The following is a 25,735-nucleotide window of genomic DNA, read 5'->3' as shown; positions in this document are numbered from 1 at the left end:
TCAGACTTTTAGAGCTGCTCTTAAAACACGTCTTTTTGCACAAGCGTATGAGTAGATGTGCCCTGCATTTCGATCTTTTTTGTTAGGCGCCTTGACACCTCCGGGTTTTAGTTCGCGCAATACAAGATGCATAATAAATAAATAAATAAATAAATAAATCTAAAGCATACAAACCACAGCTCACTGACTGCTAGAGCAAGGCAACTACAGTGCAACATTGGAAGTGGGATCACAGCATCTAAAGCATGCAAACCACAGCTCACTGACTGCTAGGGCAAGGCAACTACTGTGCAACATTGGAACTGGGATCACAGCATCTAAAGCATACAAACCACAGCTCACCGACTGCTAGTGCAAGGCAACTACAGTGCAACATTGGAACTGGGATCACAGCATCTAAAGCATACAAACCACAGCTCACCGACTGCTAGGGCAAGACAACTACAGTGCAACATTGGAACTGGGATCACAGCATCAAAAGCATACAAACCACAGCTCACCGACTGCTAGAGCAAGGCAACTACAGTGCAACATTGGAACTGGGAGAATAGCATCTAAAGCATACAAACCACAGCTCACCGACTGCTAGGGCAAGACAACTACAGTGCAACATTGGAACTGGGAGAATAGCATCTAAAGCATACAAACCACAGCTCACCGACTGCTAGGGCAAGACAACTACAGTGCAACATTGGAACTGGGAGAATAGCATCTAAAGCATACAAACCACAGCTCACCGACTGCTAGAGCAAGGCAACTACAGTGCAACATCGGAACAGGGATCACAGCATCAAAAGCATACAAACCACAGCTCACCGACTGCTAGAGCAAGGCAACTACAGTGCAACATTGGAACTGGGAGAATAGCATCTAAAGCATACAAACCACAGCTCACCGACTGCTAGGGCAAGACAACTACAGTGCAACATTGGAACTGGGAGAATAGCATCTAAAGCATACAAACCACAGCTCACCGACTGCTAGGGCAAGACAACTACAGTGCAACATTGGAACTGGGAGAATAGCATCTAAAGCATACAAACCACAGCTCACCGACAGCTAGAGCAAGGCAACTACAGTGCAACATCGGAACAGGGATCACAGCATCAAAAGCATACAAACCACAGCTCACCGACTGCTAGAGCAAGGCAACTACAGTGCAACATTGGAACTGGGAGAATAGCATCTAAAGCATACAAACCACAGCTCACCGACTGCTAGGGCAAGACAACTACAGTGCAACATTGGAACTGGGATCACAGCATCAAAAGCATGCATACCACAGCTCACTGACTGCTAGGGCAAGGCAACTACAGTACAGCATTGGAACTGGGATCACAGCATCTAAAGCATACAAACCACAGCTCACCGACTGCTAGAGCAATACAACTACAGTGCAACATTGGAACTGGGAGAATAGCACACTAAAGCAGGGAATACATGATCACGGGACGGGATAGCAAAAGCTCATTGACTCAAGAACGCACTAACAAACGGAACATCCGGTGATATTGCAATACACTGACCCTGTGACATAGGATGCATCAGCACTGGGGAGGGAACACAAAGGTCGAGGTGTACTAAACACTGATTGGAAAAAGGGGTTGAACATTATGCATTAACTTTTTGCAACGAGTTTTTAATTCTGTAATGTGACCTATACACTGATAGATCAACTTGCAAAATCTCTAGTCACAGTAGTTCGCTGAATGAACTGCCAAATGGGTATTATTATGCAGTAAGCTCTTTGCATCCTCCCTATGAATGGCTGCATGCACAAGGATAGTGGCCTGCAAGGAGCGGCAGACTGCCACCCTAATGTTTGTATTCTCAAAGAGAACTTTTTTAAAGCATCCCCTGCTCCTCTAAAAGAACCACCACTGCCTTTTATAAAAAACAAAAACAGTTTCCTGGTTGGGAACATATTGAGGGTCCATAAACATGGGTACTCTGGTTGATTGCGTACTCACCCTAAGCCTGGCAACACCACTCACAAAGGCTAAGGCTTCCTGTGTGTGAATTAAATAACACAGTCTTTGAGGTGTTGGTAACTGATCAGTGGTTTACGACCGCAATTGCAGTACCAAACGATTGGCACATATCACAACAAATTGCATTTAGGAGGGAACCTTTCCCGTGCTTGCCGCTTCCTGATAGTGATTCAGTATCTGTTAGTATGCCAGTTTTGCAAGTCAGAATTAGTGTACCGACTTGTCAAATGAGTTTAATAGCAAACAATGAGATTTTGTGAACCGCAGGGATTGCAATCGCAAAATGACTTTGCACTTCTGGGCCACAGTCGCTAGGCCAAGGAATACAATTGTACTAAGAAAATAATAAAACTTTACCTTTACTTAAAAACTGAGGCATACACAAACATTCACACACTGTAATTAAATACAAACCCTATGAAGTACCCTCACATGGGCCTGATGAAATGTGAGAAGACCCATTCTCTTCGGAGCCTGAAATGAGTAGATGTCCGCCTTCTTACCAAGGAACCAAAGAGCGCAGAGAGGCTACGACAGTCTGTGAATTATGCTTATAAATCAAGTATATTAATATTAATTTGATTGCATGGAAGTATCTGTTCTCCATCTAAGTAAGATTCTTATCCACATCTTCTGCATTGATCACATTGTGACATTTTTAGAATGAATCAAAGTCAGTGTGTGGCAGAAAAACATGTTTCATATCTGTACAAAGTATTGCTATGACATTCTCAAATGAAGATGTAACAATGTCCTTAGCATACTCAAGATGTGTGCTACAGAAAACTGAGCATGTCTGTAAAGACTGTTGTTCTCCATTATTCTAACAGGAGAACACATCTTCCCAGTTGGATGGGCAACCAGCTTTTCTAGTTACTACAAATATATTCCGACTTCCCAAACTTGGGTGGAGGCAGAGGTAAGACAAGAATATTTATGGCATGGGAAAGTATGTAAATCAGACTTCCTGCAACAGTTGTAACTTTTTAAATATGAGTCTTCTTTCTTGCCTTCCTCTCACTTGCTCAGTCTTCTCCTCTTTCAATTTGCCTTTTTTCTATCCATTCTTCTAACTTCCATCTTGCTTTATCAGCTTCCTCCTTTTAGTCATTCATCTATACATCTCACTATTTTTATATGATCCCCTTTTCTTTTTTCTTCTGGTGTCTTTTTCATTAAATTGTTTCTATCTTTATCCTGATTGCTGTTTTCCTCTCTTAATAATTATCTTGTTATTGTGTTTTGAGTTAAAAGTAACAGCCAATGTATACAGAAGTAAAATATAAACCAGTGGTAAACCTACAATATCAGTTTTGGACTTGTTTTCAGTATATTTGAGTGCAATGTTAAGAGGTATTATAGAAATTCACTAGACATGGCCATATTCATATCTTCATTGGGTTCCATCTCTGAAAGGGCTACATAGTGAAATATGTAGCAATCTATATGAACCCATGTCCCAGGGATGTCTTGTGATCTCCTGGATTAGCACCCGTCTATCCATCCACCTCTTGGATGGTAAGTCATGACCCTGCCTCTTTTATGAAGATAATGCCTGTAGTCAATGGAAGCAGTTGTTGGCAGCGGCTGCCCCATGTCTTGGTACTGACGACTGTGGAACCAGATCCTCCGTTCCGCCCCCCATCCCCGACAGAGACCCGCATGATGCTCTGCGGAGCTTCAGCTAGTGAAGGGATGCCTAGGTTGAAGTTGAGAGCTGCGGCAGTCCGTTCCTGTGCGAAGGTAAAGGGATTTGGAGGTTGGCGGTCATAGATACGGCAGTTTGCTTTTGTTTAGAGCAGGATGAAGGAGCTACAGGCAAGTCGAGACGAGACGAGACTAGAGGGAAGTAAGAGAAGGGGAGGGAAGGGGAAAAAAACATTTGTTGCAGCAGCCATCAAGGCTAGCTTTTCACGCCCAGGGTTCTTCTGTCCAGAGGGTCGAGCAGAATCAAGTCAGCTATTGAGGCCTAGCAGAAGGTCTGGGCATGTTTGGTCGCCATTGTGGGCTCCTGTGATTTTGGTGGAAAAGGGAAACAAAAAAGGAAAAGAAAGGAGCTCCTGTGACTGGTGCAGGCAAAAGAGGCAGTAAGGCAACTCATAAAGTTGGTGCTCTGCACTGTTGCCTTCTTTGTTTCACTCAGTGCCTTGATAGCCACCAGTGCCTTTGGGGATCCATGTGGGGATTCATGTTGCCTCATTATAGCTAGAGACAGACAGTGGTTAGATATTCACTAACAGCATATGCGCCCTACTGTCACGGGACAACTCCGCACTAAAATTACCTCACCAATTCCTCCTGTTCCACCTAAACAATGTTATTAAGTCTCTCAAAATAGAGTGGCTGGTGAGACAAGCAGATGGAGACTTCGGTAGGCGTACCTACCTTTTCCTTCAATCATGGCCAGTCTCTCGCAGAGGAGGGCATGGGGGCAGTTGGTAGCTCACTTTTGCACAAGCTGGGTATGGCGGAAGCAAAAAAAAAAGCACATACATCCTCCTCAACTTCCAACAATTTAGAGAATTTAACCCCTTGTTTCACTTCAGCGACGCCTGATAAAAATGACGAGACCCGCTCTCTTCAAAAAGTTAAAACTTTTCCTTTGTTTTCAAATGTCGGGACTAAGGTTCCCAGTGTGGGTGTCAGGTTGGAGTTATCACCAGTAACCCTGGGCCAAATACTCCGCTCCGCCAGCGGAGTTTGCAGAGTTTTACCAACTCCACGCTCCGCTGGTAATGTGAAGTTGCAGCAAAACTCTGACTATGTGGCAGAGCAGAGTACGCCCCACAGCCGAGGCCAGCAACCTTAAAATACATTTTTTTTAGAAAGCACTTACCTTCTCTGCGGGCTGCTCTCCTCCTTGCTGCGGTGTCTCCTTCTTTCTGTCATCCTCCTCCTCACGTCCCGGTATATATTACGTCTTGCGTGAACTGTGCATGCAGGAGGGCGCTCCGCAGAGAAGGTAGGTGTTTTAAAAAAAAGAAAATTTAAAAACTTTCCGTTGGCCTGGGGCGGAGCGTAATTCCACAGAGTTTTTAAAAAACTCTATAGAACTACGTGGAGCACCGTCCGCATACTTCACCCAGGGTTACAATAACATCAAAAGGGCCTAGGCTTTCAACATCTGAAAGAGACGATGCTAGTAATGGGCAAGAGGAAAGAGACTGTGCGCCTCCAACTTCTCCAGGAACTTCAGATGAATCTTCCTCCAGGCCCTCCTTAGCACAAAGCTCCAGCTGCAGCTCGCATGGGATCATTGCTACTGAACTTAAATCCCACCGCAAGTATCTGCTATTAATAACCTATGTGCATCTCAGGAGCTTTTGCCAGAGGCGGTGAAAAAGTCGCTCAATACAATTTTGGTGGAGATCCTTAGGCTAAAGGTTCAGCAAGTTCTGGATACAAAGGCTTATTAAAATGGAGGAGTATTTATCAACACTGCCAAAACAGCTGCAGGCAGCGGAGCAAAGAATCTCAGACTTTGAGAACAAACTGGCACTTCTGCTATCCCGTTCAGAACCGGAATCTATAAAAATTTCAGAATTGATGTTGAAATTAGAGTTAATGGCGAATTTTGCAAGAAGTTTCAATCTTCGATTTATGGGAATTCCGGAAGGGAGTGAATCCCAGGGTCAAATACAATCAGTTCCTCAGCTGATTAATATGCTGATCAAAGATCACATCTTGCCATCTGCTTCTGAAGATTTGAAAATCATGCATGCTCATAGAGTTCCTTTTCATCAGCCACCTGCAACTAAATTCCCACAAACTATTCTGGTGAACTTTTCCAACTTCTGGATCAAGGAACAGGCCCTTACAAGAGTGATCCAGCAGTAAACGTTCATAGTCTTGCAAAACGCCTCTTTGAAGATTTTCTCAGGTTTTTCCATGACCTCAGCTAGGCAGAGAAAAGCATTTCAACAGCTTGCCTTTGAAGTTAGATCAATTGGGGCAAAAGCCTCCCTTGTCCAATCTTCAAAACTTAAGGTTCTCTGGAAAGCACAATTCAAGATCTTCAATGTTCTTTCAAAAACACAGGACTTTTTAAAATCAATTAGAAACTAATGATGTATATAGGGTGGCAATAACCCTTTTTGTTTCATCTCTTCTCATTTTTTTCCGTTTTTTTTCACTCCTTTTTTGGTGGAGATGGGGTGGTGGTGGTTGAGGACCTGATTCCGACAGGTCAGGGTGCAATTTCATGGCATCCTTCGGATAGGGATTCTGCATGGCCCGTTGGTAGGGGGACTCTCGCCACGTGGATGGGTAGGGTGGGGGAGGAGTTGGGGGTAGCAGAAAAAAATGAGTGGATCAAAGTTTTTGATTGTATACGCAGTTGTGTTCCTTTATATTGCTTTAGCTATTCAATTTCATGTGGTTGTGGTGCGAAAAACGCTGTGACTCTGTTAAATAAATGGATAGTATCAAAATAATTATTAGCAACGTGAATGGGTGGCTGAATTCAAGAAAAGCAAGCGTAATGTTGACTTGGTTGCTATCTTTTTCCCCACAGATGTTGTTCCTACAGGAAAGTCATATTAGGTCTGATTCACCAAAATTGATCCTTCCCAAGGGGTTCAATTAAGAGTTTTTTCTCTGGAAAATATGTCAGCTCAGGGGTGGCTATTATATTTTCTAATAACAGCAACTGCCAGGTACTAAACATTAGTTGTGATGTTAAAGGCCAATAGATTTACATACAAATTAACCGTAGAGGTGTAGTGTATGATCTCTTGAACTAATACGGCCCTATATTCGATGATACCTCAGCTTTGCTTCAAATTTATGACTTATTGGCTGTTTCTGAGGGTTCCTTAAGATATTTGTCTAGATACTTCTAACCCTGCTAAGAAGCAACTAAAATTCAAATCAAATAAATTGATCAACATGATAAAGCAAGATTTTGCTCTCCTGGATCCCTGGTGTCAAAGTCATCCAGGGCAGTCAGATTATACATGTTATTCCTCCAGGTACAAGACCGCCTCTTGAATACATTTCTTCTGATTGATAATCTGTTATCCAGAGGGGAAGCTGATATTATTTCCAATGCCTTTTCTGACCACTCAACTATTTCCAGATAAATGCAATGGAAGATGGGGGGTGGATTGCTGCAATGCAGTCTTTTATCAAGCAATTATTTTAAGTTTATACGAATTCTGCTCCTGTGTTTGCAGTGTGGGAGGCTTTCAAAAGCAGCCTTCATAGGTCAGGTAACAGCATACACATCCTCGGTGATAAAAACAATCTTCTCAGGGGATTCTTTCCTTGCAGCTAGAGGTAAAAAAAAAGCTAGCGTTCATTTAAAGACAGCCAGGTCCAAATCTCAAAAATGGGTTTCCTGCAAGATCTAGCAGCAGCCAAAGATAAACTCAAGCAATTTTCTAATCTACAAGGAATCAAGGGAAGCAAGGCCTATATACAAAAAGTTTATGAAGAGAGTCAACATATAGGACGTCATTTGGTCATTTGGCCTAGGCCACAAAAATCCAGGGTAGTAAAAACTCAGATCAGAGATTTGGATAGGGTAGTAGATTCTAAAGATGAAATTGCAGGGGTATTTCTGCAGCATTTCAAAACGATCTATGAGGAGACGCAGGAAATTACTCAAGCATCACTTATACATTAATTTGAATTGTTTGAAATGCCCACGGATTTTCTTGATTTATTTATTTATTTAATGCAATTTTTAAAGCGCGCAAATACCCAATGGGTGTCTCGGCGCTAAACCTATCTCACAAGCTGAAGTCAGTAACGTTTTCAAAACTATAGCTAATGTAAAAGCCGCAGGTAATGACGGTATCCCTGCTGAAGTTTTTAAAACCTTTGAACTCTTGCTTCTACCTTTTCTTACAACATTTTATAATCTGATAAAAAATATTGTACCTATATCTAAAAATTTTAAAGAAGCGGTTGTGGTCTGTTTTCTTAAGAAAGACAAGGACCCCACCACTACTGGCTCATATAGACCCATAAGCCTTTTAAACATAGATTATAAAATAATGATGAAAATCTGGGCAGCAAGGTTGACTCCTGTTGCACAATAGGTGATCCATCAAGATCAGACAGGTTTCATACTTCATCGATTAATGGCTTCCACACATATTTTTTGACTCAAGCATTGACCACCTGCCAGTTAAAAAGGTCAAGGCAGCAAATTTAATGCTTGATGCAGAAAAGGCATTCGACCTTGTGGACTTGCAGGCTCTGTTTTTTATATTGTCTAAGATTGGTTTGCCTGAGATACTGGTTAAAATGATAAACAAATTGTACTCAGGCTCAGAGGCTAGAATTGTGATCAATAAGGAATCAGCAGGTATAGTTAAGATCCGGTACGGGAACAGACATGGAAGCCCGCTGTTTCCTCTTTTGTCTTTGCTTTTTATAGAGCCTTTGGCAATACAAATTCACAAAAACTGCCAGATAGTGCCCCATTAGCGGCTATGCCAAAATTGAATTATTTGCAGATGATATCATTCATTATTTGTCAGCTGAGACGTCTAATATCTTATATGCAGTAGCAGCTTTTACACGAATAGGTGGTTATAGGTTAATTCAAGCAAAAATGGAGGTGCTCTAGTTTAATGCTTCTACGGTATTGTTGCCTTATCTTCCTCAACAGACTATGTGTAAACCTATTAGATGCTTAAGTTTAAATGTAACTATGCATTATGATCAACTATATAGGCTAAATTATGGAAAACACACTAGAAAAAGCTAAGGGGGTTTTATACAGATGGTCCCTTCTTCCTTTAACTTTAATAGGTCATGTATTGTTAGTTACAATGTCTATTCTACCATTATTTGTAATTTTGTTTACTCACCTGCCGATTAAAATTCCTAAATCATATTTTATTGAACTTCGTAAATTAATTAGGACATTTATTTGGGCACAGAAACAGCCTAGAACTTCCTTAGCAGTTTTACAATTAGATACATCTTTGAGAGGGCTCACCCTCCCTAATTTAGAGCTCTACTATCAGACCGCATTATTGAATTTCTTGGTTCGGCTCCCAATGGTAGCATCTAAATGTGATTTTTTTTTGTTAAATACTATGTTGGATGAGAGTGCAACTCAACTACCAGTCTTTCTTCGTTCCCCGAAATGTCCCCAAAAATCGAGGTATAGGTCAATATCTGACCTAGCTTGTCGTATTCAAGTATTTTTTAAACTACATAACATTCCCAGATATCACTTATATTCTAAAATTAGTGAATGCCAGGCTTTTGGCCTATAGTTTTCTTGGGGATCTTTGCAGTTATGGAAGAAGGCGGTTTTCGAATGTCTGAGGGATTTTTTTAGTATATCTAATATGATTACTAGCGAGATGTTATCCGAGCAGCTCGTCACTGGGTTTGCAGCTCTGTTAGTTAGTTTTAATCAAATATCCAGCTTTTAAAAGCAAATTATGGGGTGACTAATAATACAGCCTTAAGGATATTACATCAATTATATGTTCAGGGCCTATGGGCCACATGCATCAACCTAAAAATAGGTCACAAATGGGCAGATTTGCAATATAAGCAATTGCAAAAATTGCGATTTCTTAAATTGCGATTACATTTAAGGAATCGCAATTAAGATTCCTTAAATGCAATGCATGAACCTAAAAAAAATTGCAAGTTCGCAAATAGGAATCACAAATTACCATCAATCTCAAGTTAATGGTAATTTGCAATTTCTTTGAAAAATGCACTAAAGAGCATTTTTCAAAGTCCTATGTTACACATACATGTGTGCACAGCATGTGGTAAAATGGAAATTTCACGGATGCAACACGGTGTCCTTTTGGCACCCTTGCACCCTTCAATCAATCAATCAATCAGGGAATTGTAAGCGCGCTACTCACCCGTGAGAGTCTCAAGGAGCTGAGTGGGGAGGGTGTCCGCAGATCTGTTTAGCTGCGGAGCCAGGTCTTTCTGGTCTTCCTGAAGGTGTTCAGGGAGGGGGCGCATCTGATGTGTGCCAGTAGCTCGTTCCAGGTCTTGGCTGCAATGTGAGAGAAGGATATTCCGCCTACTCTGGCTCTGTGGATGCACAGGTTTCGGCCAGTGCAAGGTTGGAACATCGGAGGTTTCTTTTGAGTACGTGGAAGTTGGTTCTGTCGATGAGGTATTTGGTTCAGTTGTGTAGGCATTTGTAGGTGAGTGAGGATTTTGAAAATGACTCTTTTCAGTGGAGACTTCGTAGGTGTTGGCTGATGTGTTAGTGTCGGGGGATGCCGAGTATGAGTCTGGCGGCGGTGTTCTGTATTGTCTGGAGTTTGCGGAGTAGGGACTTGTTGATGTTGGCATAGAGTGCGTTTCCATAGTCCAGTCTGCTGGTGATGAGTGCGTGGGTGACTGTCTACCTTGACTCAGGGGGGATCGACTTGAAGGTCTTGCGAAGGATGCGGAGCATGTTGAAGCAGCTGGAGGTGACGGCGTTGACCTGTCAGTTCATGGTGAGGGATGAGTTGAGTACGATGCCGAGGTTCTTGGCATGGTTTGAGGGGGTAGGTGGGCTTCTGAGGGCGGTCGGCCACCAGGTGCTGTCCCATGCAGAAGGGGTTGCAATGAGGACGAGGACTTCTGTCTTCTCGGCGTTGAGCTCCAGGCAGCTGTTAGTCATCCAGACTGTGATGTCGTGTATTCCTTTCTGGAAGTTGAGCTTGGCAGTGGTGGGGTCTTTGGTGGGGGAGAGGATGAGCTTGGTGTCATCGGCAAAGGATACAATGTTGAGGCCGTGTGGTTGGACGATGGCTGCGAGGGGGGCCAGGTAGATGTTGAAGAGGTTGGGGCTCAGTGATGAACCCTGTGGGACTCCGCAGGTGATTTTTGTGGGGTCGGCAAGGAAGGGTAGGAGTCTGATCCTTTGGCTTCTTCCAGTGAGGAATGATCGGATCCAGTCCAGTGCTGTTCCTTGAATGCCTGCGTTGTGTAGTCTGGCGAGTAGTGTGCGGTGGGAGATGGTGTTGAAGGCCGCTGATAGGTTGAGTAGGATGAGGGATGTGGAGTGGCTTTGGTCCAGGAGGGTGCGGATGTTATCTGTGGCGGTGAGTATGGCGGTCTCTGTGCTGTGGTTGCTTCGGAATCCAGATTGGTATGGGTCGAGGACGGCGTTCTCTTTAATAAATCATGTCAGTTTCCTGTTGACTCTGCAACTTTGGCTGCGAAGGGGAGGAGCGAGATGGGCCAATAGTTCTTGAGGTCGGTGGGGTCAGCTGTGGGCTTCCTGAGCAGGGTCTGACTTCTGTGCGCTTTCAGTCATCTGGGAAGGTGTCTGTTTTTAAGGTGGTGTTGATGGTGTGTTGCAGTTCGGGTGTGATGGCGGGTGGTAGATGTTAGGGGCGGAGGGGTTGATGGGGGCCCCCGAGTGGATGCTTTTCATGGTTGAGACGGTGTCTTCGGCCGTGATCGGTGTCCAGTTGGAGATGGTGGGCTGCTGGTGTTTCTGGGGGGCGGGGGGCGTTGATGGTCAATGAAGTTGTCGAAGAGGTTTTTGATCTTGAGGTGGAAATAGGGTCCAAGCTTGTCGCAGAGGTCTTGCGATGGGGTGATGTCTGTGGCATGGTGAATTCTTGAATGACACTGAAAAATTACTTCGAGTTGGCCAGGATTTTGTTGTGGATGAAGTTCCTCTTGGTGGCTCTGATCTGGTTGTGGTAGTCCAGCATGGAGTCCTTGTAGGTGGTGTGGTTTTCGGTTGCCTTGGTCTTTCTCCAGTTCTTCTCCAGGCGTCTGCAGGTATATCTGGCTTCCTGGAGAGCAGTGGTGAACCAGGCGGCTTTCCTGGGGCGTTGTCTGCCGGGGTTGCGTAGCGGGCGAGCTCTTCTGCGCAGTTGGAGATCCAGGTGTGGAGTACTTTGGCTGCGTCATTTGCGTCGGGTGCCCAGGTGTGGTTGTCCCGGTTGAGGGTGGAGTTAAGTTGCTTGTGGGTAACCTTGCTCCAGTTCCTTCTTGGTGGGCATGGGGCTGGTTTGGGTGCCTTGGGTTTGTTGATGGCAAAGTGTACGCAGTGGTGGTTAGTCCATGGCGGCTGCGTAGTGTGGCTGCGTTGGACGCTGCTTCCTGCCGCGAAGATGGTCGAGGGTGTGCCCTGCTCTGTGGGTCGGTGTCTTGACGAGTTGTTTAAGTCCGATGCTGGTGAGGTTGTCACAAAGGATAGTGCAGTTGGGGTCGCTGGGGCTGTCGAGGTGGAATTTCAGGTCTCCAATGAGTATGTAGTTTATTGAGGTGAAGGCGGGGGGTGCGAAGAAGTCAGTGATGGTGGTGGCAAAGGGTGTTCAGGGGCCGGGGGTTCTGTAGACGAGGGTTCTTCGGAGTGTGGCTTTGGGGGTGGTCTGGATCTGGAAGTGCAGGTGTTGTGCTGAGGGGAAGAGGGGAAGATTTCGCTGGAGGTGGTGAGGCGGAGGCGAGGCCCCCTTCTGGGTGGTTGGGGCGGTCTTTCGTCTGGAAATTGCATGTGCAATTTGCTATTACCTATTGGTTACTCGCAATTTGCGCATGCAATTCTCATAGGAATGAATAGGAAGCCATTCCTTAATTGCTACCCACAATTTGCGAGTCGCTATAAAGTAATGTGTAGGAATTGCACATTTGTTTGCGATTCCTACATGCATAGGCAATTGCGATTCGATAATTACGATTCCTTAAAAATCGCAATTATAGAATCGCAATTGCATATTTTGATGCAGGTGCACCTAAGTGGAGTCAGCCACTGGTATTCTTGCCTAGAGCAGCTGGAGGAACAGAAAGTGCTTGATAACCTTTTCCCTAAACTATTAAAAGAAACTGGCTGTAATGTTAGCAAAAAGGAATGGCAGTTTATATGCGAAGTGGGCCATAAAGCGCTGAGAGACAAAAATTATAAAAGAATGGCATTTCTGTCAAGATTGCTAACTTACTATGCGCTGAAAAGACTGAATAAGATCTATTGGGCTTCCTCAGATTTCTGTTTTAGGTGTGGGGGCCTAGAGCTAGGGTCATGGAACCACATTTTTTTATTGCTCTGGGTTACATCAAATTGGGCCTGCTGTTTTTAAAAGGATTGATCAATCTCTGACACTAACAGTCTAGATTATTCCTACACTCAAATTAGTTAATTGTGGGTGTTCTTTGGAGTTCTAGTATTTGTTAATATATCAGAAATACTTTTGCTTAGTAGCTATAGCAGTGGCCAGGTTCTACAGAATTCTACAGAATTGGAAGTCTGATAAATCGCCTTCGATTCTGCATTGGCAAGAGAAAATGATCAAGACTTACATTTGGGAGGAAACATGCCAAACAAAGATTTGCAGCAACCTGTTCAGGGTTTTCTAACATTGCATTTTAAAATGGTTGTCAATTCCCATATCCCCAAAGGGTCATACAGTTATCCCATTAACTCAATATGGAGGAGATCTAATTGTTCTTTGCTAAGCTGCACTTTATCGTCTTGGTTTTAATTGGATATAAAACAAAATGTAACGATGGCCAAATGTAATAGGGTTATCGTTTTTTTCGTATATTTTAGTGATATTTGTACTTTATCCATCATTTTTCTACTGTTAGCACTTTACTTCCATCGCACTAGCACTTTATCGTTGCTTGCATGAATTGATTGTATTAGTGGATATAAGATGGATTCAATAATAGCTGCTGTTTGTTTCTATATTTGTTGAAATTCCTCGATTCCATTTATTTTCACTTTATTTTCATCGCGCTAACACTTTAATGATGTAAACAAGAATTGATTTTTTTATTGGATATAAGCTGTATTATGCAAATGTGTAGAACTTTCTTGTTGTTTTCAATTTTCTTTCTGTTGGTAATCCACTCAATACAAAAAAAGATAATCCCTAAACAAGTACTATATGAGCCATGGCCTAGTTGCCTCAGGCTGAAAAGTCACATGTTTCTTTTTTGCTATGGTGTGAGACGTGGTTGCATCTAGTAGCCAGACCCTCACCTTGGGACTTGGGGTGTGTAACCCACAGCTGGCTGGAAACCACTAGAGTATCCTGAACAAAACCCAGATGGATTATCAATGGAGAATCTTGGATCTCAGTCTCTGCAATCTCAGAGATCCATCCAATCGCCACCAGTCTGTGTGCCAGGATCTGTGAACTGTACCAAGCAGTGTGGAGAACTCTGTGTTAGAAATGGGATTTCTGGTTGGCTACGGTATGCACCTAAGCCAGGCAGAACCCATCACTCTAGTAAGGATAACTGAATTACACACACACTAGTCACACAACAAAAAAGAGACTCCACACAAGGTTATATAAAAATACCCTTTGTATTATACATAGAAAACACATTAGACCACAGTCACATAAATCACTTTTCCAACTAGGAAATTGTCATAATAATTCATAGATCATAAATCACTTTGTCATAAGGCAATTGGCATAAACATAACAGTAAGTGAACCATATCAAGGACTTATAAGTTGCACATGTCATAAAACTCACCCTGAAAACATTTATACATAACATACCAGTTAGTGCAATAAAGCAATCACTTATAGATTGCACCTGTCGTGGAACCATCAGGACATGGAACAGAAATGCAGTGTAATCAGTACCGTTGTCACTGTCACTGGGGATTGGGACCTCTGTCGAGTTTCCACCTTTACCTACCACCAAGTTGCTGTGCCTCGGATATGCGCCCAACCAACCAAAGGAGGGGGGAGGGTGCACACACCTCTCAGAGGGAGGGAGACCTCAATCAATCCCCCCACCTGTGGAATACTTAGTGAAGGGTGGCTGCCCTTGAACAGGCAGTTCAGCTGCTGCCGGCCCAGGGAATGTGGTGCTCAAAGAAATGCCCTAAGGAAGGCAATGTAACTGCAGCCGCCAACACAAATGCACCCGTGGCCCGCCATGCCACTCAGGTTGATGGGGCCAACTGTGCCCCCCAAAGGCCCAAACTCACCGGGACTGCCCTTCCAAACTCACTGGGACTGTTCTTTGTCCTGTGCTTGTCTCAAGACCCACCGCTGACGGGCACCCTCCTCTTGCCCTTTCCAGTCAGGAGGTGGGTGGTGTAAGCCCGCGATGCTCTGGCTTCCTCTTGCAGTTGCGCTCCACTGCCCTCTGTCGTCGGCACTGCCCCAACAAAGCAGATGAACTCCCGAAAGGGATTCCTCACTGCCTGGGCACTGCGATACTTTGCATCCTGGGCAATGTAGCAGAACACCAGCTGCAGGTAAGAAAAATTTTCAGAAAACACTTCCTTCACCTCCTCTCTCCCGTCAAGGTGCACAATTACGGGAACAAAAAACACGAGGAACTTAGAGAGCTGGCCTGCATATGAAGTGCTTCTCATGCACTTTCACCTTTAGGCACTAAAAGTGATGAGGAAAGCACCCTCAAGCCCTTCACATGCTCTAAGCACAGTGCCCTGCTTTGCAGCAGCAATAAAAGTGCTCCCTATGTGCTGGACTCCTACAAAAAGCACTCTTCACAAGCTTTTACTTCAGCATCCAGGGTAAGAACAATCCAAACCTTCCTCTGCAGGAATAGAAACTGCAGGCAAACCCACAACTCACACTGTCTGTAGGGGCAGTACTCCTCACACTGCTCTTCAGTCCTCATGGTAGATGTAGCAAGTTCACTTTTCTTTAAGTTTTTTATCTCCATGAGACTTTCAACAGGAGGTCAGCACACACGAGCCCTTGGCGATTCTTGCCAAGCAGGATACCACAGCAGGGTAAAAAGAGTCAGTCATTTTCTTTCAACGCAGACAGAAGCAGCAACTGCAGGCCAACACACCCATCACTTAGAAAATGCAGCGCTTCTCACACAGTCTTTCCGCTCTTCTTCTTATCAGGGTCCTCTTGTTTCTTGAAGTAATCTAAAGTCCTTGTGTTTTAGGTCCCATACTTACGCCCCATTTTGTCATTGTTCTCTTTGTGGCAAGTGTCTCTTAACCCAGTCCAAACCAGTCCTGTGTTCCCTGGTGCAGCATGACGCCAGGGGGTGGAGAGAGAATTGTGCAAAGGGCACAAAGTCTATTCAGAGCAAGCCAAACTGCTCCCACCACTCTAACCAGACCAGGTGTATTCAGCCCAGCGATGAGTCACCCCGGCAAGGCAGGTCACAGCTCAACCCCCCTTATGTCTGTCTAGTGCAGTGGTCCCAAACTGTGCACCGTGACTCCCTGGGAATTCGTGAAACCTAGCCTGGGGCGACGCGCACCAAGCACATTAATGCATTTAATGTTGAAGGGTCTGTTGGCTTCAGTTAAACAATTTAGTCACATACGCATGATGTCGATGATTTGTAACTGACATGCCTAAAGCTGTAAACGTGGTGCTTAATTGATTGCATGTTGAGGTAGATGACCTCCATATTTTACTGGATACCCAGGTTCCAACACTCCAAAAGTAAGCGGAAGATACTGTATTAATTTTGTTACACTTGTTAATAGTTTAGTTTTTTTTCCAAATGCATTTTACACCAATGCAAGTTATCAGGAACGTACAATTATCCTGTCTATTGAACACACTAAGTATTATTAAGTAGTGACATTTGTACTTTAATCATAGTTACTTCTAGTACACATTTCTTTTAGTACATTCACATTTCCAGACAGGCCTGCTCTCTCCATGAGCACAGCAAAGTAAAACACCAAATACTGCATAATTCCAACATTTGGAGCCGGGAAAGAGGAGCGTTTAAAAAAAAAAATCTGACGAATTTATTTTACTTGCATTGATTTAGAGGCAATTTTAGGTAGGAGATAGCAAAAATAAAGCTGTGTGTGTTAAAAAAAATCAAGAGTCATCCTGCTAAGACAGGTGTGTTGGCACGTATGACATGGGTAGAAATGGAAGTTCATGCACATATTCTTCAAAAACAAAAACACTTTGGCAATTGGGCCTACGTACATGGGGTGCTATCTAGCACTGTAAGTGGGATAATAAAGTTTGAGGGGGTACTCTTAAAAGAGGCATGGGCAAAGAAGTGTAACTAGGAATGTTTTATTAGAGGCACCGCCTTAGTAATATAAAACACCCTGCATATATGATTATAATACTTTCATCAGCTTCATCCTAATTATTTTCAGCGAGAAAAATAAAGGTACTCCCAAGGTAGGGCTTACATCCACCCCACCCTTCAACAAAAGTTACTGTGGGGAGCCACGGGTAACAGGCAAGGGGTCAAGGGAGCCACGATTCGAAAAAGTTTGGAAACCACTAGTCTAGCGTGAATGCACATCCCCAGATTCTATCACTCCAAACCAAAACGCTGAATACACAAACAGTAAGCGGCAAACAGAATGGTCAAGTAAGAAAATGCCCACTTTCTAAAAGTCAAATCTACAAACAGCAAAGATGCACTCAATGTACGAACAGTAAACGTGTATACCTTTAGACCCAAGGTTCATCAAAGTTGGTGTGCGCGCTCTGATGTGGTTCCACCCTGCCACCTATTCAATAAAGAAGAAGCAAATCTAGGACGTGAGTCTTCGACAGAGTGCGCACTACCTTACACACTCAAAATGAGTGTTATAACGCAAAGTTAATACATCAACGCATAAAAAATAGCAAAATCTTAACAATGTTATCCTGTAGAAACCGAAATTGTACAATTCATCAATAATAAAGTAACAACTCCATTCAGCTTCTTGTCTTCAGAACTTCTTATTTTATTGAAGAAATAGACTTCAAACCAATATTCTCTTTGATCCAAAAATTAAATAATGACATCTGACGTGAATTTCATCACTCCTAATGCATTTCAGTGTACAAATCACCCTTCGTCAGTGGAACTCTACAAATAAACATACATACAATAAAGCATTCCTATAGGCTAATATGCATAATCTAACAAGCATAGGCCTACAACATCCGGAAAAATCTAAATAATTATGACTTCTAGAATAGGTGACTAGTATGCATTAAAGCAGCCATGAGATTCGATATATCTAGAGAAATGCTACGTGCTTAGAAGGTGAAAAAAAGAAGAAAATGTGAAGAACACACCATAAGTGTCTGAGACCGCAACGGTTCATCACAAGAGAACCCCTACAAGTTGTCACCCAAATGCACCAAAAAACCCGTAAAGTCAAGAGTGTGAATACCAAAATGATAAGGTGAAAAATGCTGGACAATGTACCTTCACGATGACATACAAAAAAAGCTTGATGGCAAGTCCACGAGTCAGTGCTCAAAGGTATGAAAGTGCTGCCCTGTGAGGCAGTGCAAAATAGTGGGCCCGTAGTCCTGAATAGTGCCACAATCCAAAAGGAGGAACAAATCCTGCAAAAAAAAGATCAAACTGTGAACTGCATGACTACACGTGTCATGGTGGCCTAAATGAGGTTAAAATGGTGACTCAATACCAGACGTAACTCACCAAGGTGATAACAAAAGGGTCGTGAAGTCAAAAACATACATCACAACCTCATGCGTGACTTTAAGTCACTGAAAATGTCCCAGGTACCTCCCTGTTATAAAATTGCGCCTCTGCCTAAAATGTAAAAAAAAATAAAAAAGCTAATTAACACCATATCTATCACTCCCTGGTGTATGCAAAGTTATTGGATCTGCGAAACATAGTAATCTGGGCTTACCAGGCTATATACTTCGAGACTCAGACGAACGCCAGCAATCTTGAACATAAAAAGAAGAGAAACCTCCTTGTCACCACATCGTAAAGCTCACTGCAAAAGAGAACATGGATGAGGACAGAGAACTGTGCCTCAAAAATACTTAAACCCTGAAGAGTTATGGGCTTACTGGAGAAGCAATATACAACGTGTCCCAAAGACGCTGATAGACCCGGGAGATTCTAAAGTATTGGTCCTTGACGTGGTGAAATAAAGGCTGCGATTTGTGCCCATTGCGATTAGGTCATACGTTCAATAACATGAGAGAGACACAAACATAAAGATAGTACTAGAGTGAAAAGCAAGTCAAACTAAGGTGAAAAAATGACGCCATCTTAATCACAATGAATATTCAAAGGAGAAGTGATGTAGATAATGAGTTCCACCCATGGAAATACAATGTTCTTAAACAGTACTCACAGCTTCATCAGACCATCTTGCTTAAACATAACTGTTACCATGAACATGTAGGATATCAACATGACAGGTTGACAAGAAACTGCCATAAAAGGATACAATTTCAACAGTACAATTTAATGGGTGCATCTCCAGTATAATGTGTTTATTACGAATCTGAAACAGGAGTGAGACCCAGGTTAATAAGAACTAATAGTGACCTTGACATGAGCATATGGTTAGCCAAAACTTGCCCAGGTAATCTGTTAGTCATGAACTAATACAAAGTACTACTGGTCCCTGGTTACATGCACAGATTGAGCTACAGTAATGTGCATGTGCTTCTTATACATCACCTAAGTCAAAACTGATAATAGACATACATGAATGTGACTAAACATCGTATAACTGACAGCCACATCAGCCATCCACAGGTGATGAAGGTAAGTACTAACTTTCTGATAGCGCAGATGCGCTTATCATAACACTATTGTCCACATACATAAAAAATAATACATAACAACGATTGTAAAAACTATCGGTGAAAACTCCTAGGTGTGTCAATTAAAGTAAGACCTATTATCAGTGAATTGTAACCTATCTAAAGAACGTTCCATGTGCTACCTGACTGGTAAAAAGATTTATGTCTCTAGACTGCTGTCTTAACATTGTATTGTATTTAGCTTTTATATAGCACATGCTGTCACCCTACGGGTATCCTGGCGCTCAGACTTGATAGATAGACCAGCACAAAGACCAAAGCAGCAGTAGGGGCATTCTAAAGGTCCGACTTGGGGAAGAGCCAAGTTTTCAGGCCCTTCCTAAACTCAATCAGAGAATTAGCTTGTCAAATGTGCTGCGGCAACCCATTCCACAGTTGGGCAGTTGCCGCACTGAAGGCCCTCCCCCCCATCCTGGAGCGCCTAAATCTGGTAGTCACCAGTAGGCCAGTGTTAGAGGATCGGAGTTGCCTTTTTGGGATGTACCAGATAAATTTCTCTTGTAGAGGGATAGGGCCTTGGTTATGCGCCGCTCTGAATACAATACAAAGAGATTTGAAGTGTACCCTCTCCTTAATGGGCAGCCAGTGAAGGTCTCTTAGCGCCATCATAGTAGAGGACCTACGTTTTCTGTTCATCACCATCTTTGCCGCCATGGACTGGACTCTCTGCAACCCCTGAAAGATGTATTGCGGTGCTCCCAAATACAGGGAGTTGCAGTAGTCCAGTCTGCTCAGCACTATATTCCTCACTACAAGGGCGCGCGTATATTTGGGGAGTAGTGGAAGGATCTGGCGCAGCATACGCATCAAGGAAAGGCATACCCCCACAATTTTGTTGGCCTGCGATTCCATTTGAAGGTTGCTATCCAACAAAACTCCTAGGTTGCGCACCGTTTTGGCTGGGGTCAAAGGTTCCTTCTCCGGTGTAAGCCTAAACTCCCGAGGTAGCTGTTGGGACAATCTGGCCAAGGGGCAGTAAACCACCTCTGTCTTCCCTCCATTAAATTGTAGGGAGTTATCCCTAAGCCATCCAGCCGTCTGCTGCATACAGTCCTGGGATAAATCCATTGATATTGCCTGTTTCCCTTCAAGGGAGAACACCGGCTGGGTGTCATCAGCGTAGTTGATCAGGTCAATGCCAAAGGATTTAATTATGGGGAACAGAGGCTGGAGGTAGATGTTAAACAGAACAGGGCTGATCGCAGAGCCCTGCGGTACCCCGTATTGCACCGGAGACTTGCTGGAGGTGAAAGGTGCCAGAGTCACCATCTGTTGTCTTCCGGATAGATAGGACACTAACCATTTTAGGGCCTGCCCCGACACCCCTATACTCTCCAGCCTTTCCACCAGTATTGCATGGCTCACCGTATCAAATGCGGCTGACATATCGAGTAGCACTAAGATGGTGTCGCTCCCGTTGTCAGCTCGCATTCGCAGATTATCCAATACGGTCGCCAGGGCGGTCTCAGTACTGTGACCTGAGCGGAACCCAAATTGGTCCCTGTCCAGCAGATGGTTGTCCTCCAAGTAGCAGGAAACGCTTTTGCTAACTACTTTTTCCAGAATTTTAACAGGATAAGGCAGGAGGGAGATGGGTCTAAAATTAGCTGGTATCTTGGGGTCCAGTGAAGGTTTTTTTAACAGAGGTGTTACTACTGCCAACTTCCATGCCTCAGGAACAGTTCCCGTTTCCAGTGATTGACTGCAAATCTGTTGTAACCAGGGAAACGTTTTCTGGCCTACAGTTTTCCAGATTTTATATGGAAGGGGGTCGAGTGGGGAGCCAGAGGACACACTATTGGCCAATGTTTTAAACAAGTCGGCCGTTAGGGCAGGTAATTTATCCAGGAGCGTTTTTGGCCGAGCCGCTTCCTCTGGCCTCCGGGTCGAATTGTCCTGATCACTGCAATTATTGGGGTTTAGATCACCCACTATTTTCACGATTTTATCTTTAAAGTGAGCAGCAATCTTCTCGCACAGTTCTTGCGAGGCAGCTACCTTCTTGCTCGTGCTAGTTGGACATGAAAGTTCCTTAACAATTTGAAACAGAGCTTTTGTACTGTTAGAGGCTTGTAAAATGGAATTGGCATAGTAGTTTGATTTAGATAGAGCAATTGCCTTTTTATACAGAGTCAATACCAACTTCAGAGCTGTCTTGTCTGGTACCGAGTATGTCTTTCTCCATTTCCTCTCGGCTTTCTTGCATAACAAGCGTAACGAATTTAGTTCCTCATTGTACCAAGGAGCTGAGGCTTTTCCTATTTTTAATTTATTATTTATTTATTATTTATTTTGAATATTTATAAAGCGCGGCTGATACCTTGCAGGCTTCCTGGCGCTGAAGAATACTCTGCTGAGGATAGACCGGAGTAGCTAGCAGGCGGGTGGAAATTTTAGGGGAAAAGCCAGGTCTTGATGCGTTTCCTGAATGGAAGAAGTTGTGAGATCTGGCGTATGTCAATGGGCAAGCTATTCCATAACTTGGCCGCTGCGACCCTAAAGGATCTGCCCCCGATTCTAGCTTTGTTGAATCTGGGCACCTTCACCAGACAGGCTGAGGATGAACGTAAGTCTCTGGTAGGAATGTACCACAGAAACAAAGCTTGCAGGGGTCTAGGCCCGAGTCCATGCAGAGCCTTAAAGACAATGCAGAGGGACTTGAATGCCACCCGCTGCTTTAAGGGTAGCCAATGTAGCTTGTCCGTGGCTGCTGTGGCCGAACACCTTCTCGTCCAACCAAGAGCCAGCTTGGCGGCGGCAGATTGTATTCTTTGAAGTCGGTCCGTCAGGGTGACTGGAGATTCAAGGAGCAGGGCGTTACAATAGTCAAGGCGACTAAGTATTGTACACCTGACTATCGACGCCCGGGCTTGTGCGGGGAGAAGTGGCATGATTTTACGCAGGGAGCGTAGCAGGGCTGTACAGATCCCCACTGTTTTTGCTACCTGGGTTTCCATACTCAGCTTGTTATTGAGCATGGCTCCCAGGTTGCGGACCGAGGAGACTGGCAGAGGTTTGTCTCTAGTCTCTGGAGGCCAGAATTCACTCGGAAACTGGCGGGGTATATTGGTGCCAGCACAAAACAAAACCTCTGTTTTAGAGGAATTGAATTGGAGGGAGTTTCTGTGGAGCCACCCAGCCGTCTCTCTTAAACAGTCGTGGAAGGTGGTTAAAGGAGTGGAGTCTTCTCCTTCCCAAGAGAGTATGAGCTGCGTGTCATCAGCGTAGTTGATCGTTTTTATCCCATAGGACTTAATCAACGTGATCAGCGGGAGGAGATACACGTTGAAAAGAATGGGGCTGATGGAGGAGCCCTGGGGAACTCCTTGAGGCACCGGTGCGAAGGTGGATTGGAATGGGGGGAGGGAGACAGCCTGTTTCCTATCCCACAGGTAGGAGTGAAACCAGAGCAACGCTGTGCCATCCACACCTGCTTCACCAAGTCTCTGCAGCAGCGTTCTGTGGTTGACCGTATCGAATGCGGCAGACAGGTCCAGCAGTATCAGTGCTACTGACTGGCCCCTGTCTGCACGCATGCGAAGGTCCTCCATGGCTGTCAAGACCGCTGTTTCGGTGCCGTGGACAGGACGGAAACCGAACTGGTGATCGTCTAGAAAGTTGTTCTGTTCTAGGTGCCGGGAGAGGCACGAACTGACCCATCTTTCCGCGACTTTTGCTGGAAATGGCAGTAGGGAGATGGGTCGATAGTTGGATAGACAATCTGGACTCAAGGAGGGTTTTTTTAAGAGTGGGGTGACAAGCGCTTGTTTCCACAAGGTTGGGACATGGCCACTGTGCAAGGACTGGTTGCATATTTGGCGCATGGTGCCAAAAAGTTCAGTTCCAAAACTTTTCCAAATCTTTGGAGGCAGGGGGTCGAGCGGGGAGCCCGAGGTAATTCCAAGCGCCAATCTGTCAAACTCGGAGACCGGGATAGGGGGAAATTCCCAAAGTCTGGTCGTCAGGCCGAAGCCTGGAGGCGTCAAGCTTTGAAAGCTGGAGCTAGGTCCCTGAGTGTAGGGGGCTCCCAGAGAGGGAGGTGATTTTAGATTTTGAATAATGGTGTTTATTTTGTTTATAAAGAATGCTGCGAGATTATCACAGAGGGCTTGGGTGGGGGGCTTCGTAGAAGTGACACAGTCTGGATGGGTTAAGTTCTTAAGTATCTGGAAAATACTTTTCGAGCTATTGGTGGCATTGGTAATGGTGGAGCAGTAATAGTTGGCCTTATTTTGGGCAATGGCAGTTTTGTACGCCCGGAGGTTATCTTTCCAAAGAGTTTTGTTGGTGTCAGAATAGCCTTGCCTCCATCTTCTCTCTGCTTGTCTGCAGGCTAATTTGAGTGCTCTCAGTGAGTCATCGAACCATGGGGCAGGAGCTCGTCTCTTTGGTTTGCCCTTTTTCTGAGGGACGAGGCGATCGGAGATGTTGGAGATCCTTGTGCAGAGGGACAGATAGTTGTCCTCTACCGACTGATCGATGGAAAAGCTGTCTTCCACCTTGAAAACCGTGCCGGATAGTTTTAGTTTATCCAGAGCTTTCCAGTCTCTATACAGAAAATCGGGTCCGGAGCTGAGAGACGGTCTACTGGTCCTGCTGCCGGCTATGTGAAATTTAATAAGCGAATGGTCGGTCCAGCACATAGGCAGAATGTCGCTCAGGAATACTAGCTGGGGAGAGGAAAAGATTAGATCGAGCTGGTGCCCTGCAGAGTGTGTGGGTTTATTAACCAGCTGGGAAAGTCCCATACCTTCACAGGAAAGTAGAAGATTGTTAAGAGCGGAGTCTAGGCTGCCATTAGGCCATAGGTTAAAGTCGCCTAAAACGATCAACTTATTATGAGAGGTAGCCATATTGGTAAGGGTGGTGAGGAGCGACTGCTGCTGAGTGGAGTTGAAGGCTCTTTACAGGAATTATAGGGTCCAGGGTATTGGCTATATGGTTACAGAGAGTTTCGTAGTTCTCCTCCACGGTAGTGGAGGGGGAGAAGAGATTTACATTAGTAAAAGGCTGTAAATTGTTCTTATCCAGTTTAGCCCACTCTCTTCCCCGTCTGTATGCTACTGGGCAGCTATCATTGCTCTTAGAGTTGGGGATCTTGATCTTAAAGTGGATCAGGTAGTGGTCAGTCCAGATTTGTGGCAGTATCTCTGTCACCTCTGTCTTGGTGTCCATAGCAAACAGGAGATCCAACACGTGCCCCCCCTGATGTGTGGGTTGCAGAACCAATTGGTGTAGGTTAAGGTTCTGACAAACACTTCTCAGATCTCTCAGGTGGCTGTCCAGGCTGCCATTATCCCATAGATTAAAGTCACCCATTATGACCAATCTAGAGTGGGTTAGGCTCAGATTGGTGATGGTATCTAGGAGATCAGAGAAATGTGTATCCTGCCCTGGAGGTCTATAACAGATCAATCCGGTAAGCAGTCTGCCTTTGGCCTCCTGCACCGAGAAGCCCAGGATTTCTATTCCTTTGATTTCATCTATTTCAAACGGCGCAAAATTCCAGTCCTCCTTAAAAATCACCCCTACCCCACCCCCTGCCCCACCGGCCTAGGTTTATGAGAAACCTTATACCCTTCCGGACATGCAAACCGCATCACCACGGAGGAGTCAGGGCTAGTCCAAGTCTCCGTTAGAAAGAGGGCATCCAAGTCCATGTCTTCGATCATATAGCCGACTTCCAGATAGTGCTTAACTAGGGATCTGCAGTTAATCATCCCACAATTCAGAGGCTTCTTGGTCATTCCTGTATTAGGGGAGTGCTGAGTATGCCCCCTACTTTCCCTGTTACCTATTTCCAGCAGTTGTTCCTTAGAGTAGTGAATCAATCCTTGTCTTTGTTCTCTAAGAGGTCGAGCAGCATGGCTGGCGCTCAGCGCGCCCAGGGCGCGGACGGGCGCAGACGGGCTTGCCACTGGCGCACCTCTGGCGCGCCATCGATGTGCCCGCTGCGCGCGTGCGCTGCGCGCTTGCATAGCCTTGTCTAAATATGCGGGCACAAGCAGCCAGCCAGCCACTAGAGCGTGAATGGCGCTCGCTAATGGACGGCTCACCCCCACACCCAAGATGGCGCAGGTAGTCACTCGGGAGCCTCCAGGGGTTCGAATCCCGCTTAAGCAGCAGGTGAGCTTGTAAAATTTTAAGGTGCAAGTGAGGGGGGTAAAAGTTACTGAGCCGCAATGACTTTACAGCTAAATTATTTTTAAAAAAGTACTTCGCCGAATTCTCGATTTTCCTACCGCATTATAGAAAGCAGGATCATTCTAAC

General features: G+C 44.6%; 1 protein-coding gene across 1 annotated transcript in view; it reads left to right on the top strand.

Moving 5' to 3' along the window:
* The window catches only part of LOC144828034 (lectin-like), a 179,205-nt gene that overhangs the window by 12,984 nt on the left and 140,486 nt on the right, over window positions 1-25,735 (top strand). Inside the window, exon 2 of the mRNA XM_078686170.1 lies at window positions 2,822-2,910. Coding sequence (XP_078542296.1) covers window positions 2,822-2,910 — 89 coding nt within the window. The remainder of the gene's footprint in view (window positions 1-2,821; window positions 2,911-25,735) is intronic.

The sequence above is a fragment of the Lissotriton helveticus genome, chromosome 4_1 (genome assembly GCF_964261635.1).
Source record: "Lissotriton helveticus chromosome 4_1, aLisHel1.1, whole genome shotgun sequence".
Taxonomy (NCBI): domain Eukaryota; kingdom Metazoa; phylum Chordata; class Amphibia; order Caudata; family Salamandridae; genus Lissotriton; species Lissotriton helveticus.
The sequence above is the reverse complement of the archived record's forward strand: the minus strand, read 5'-3'. Positions and strand labels throughout refer to the sequence as shown.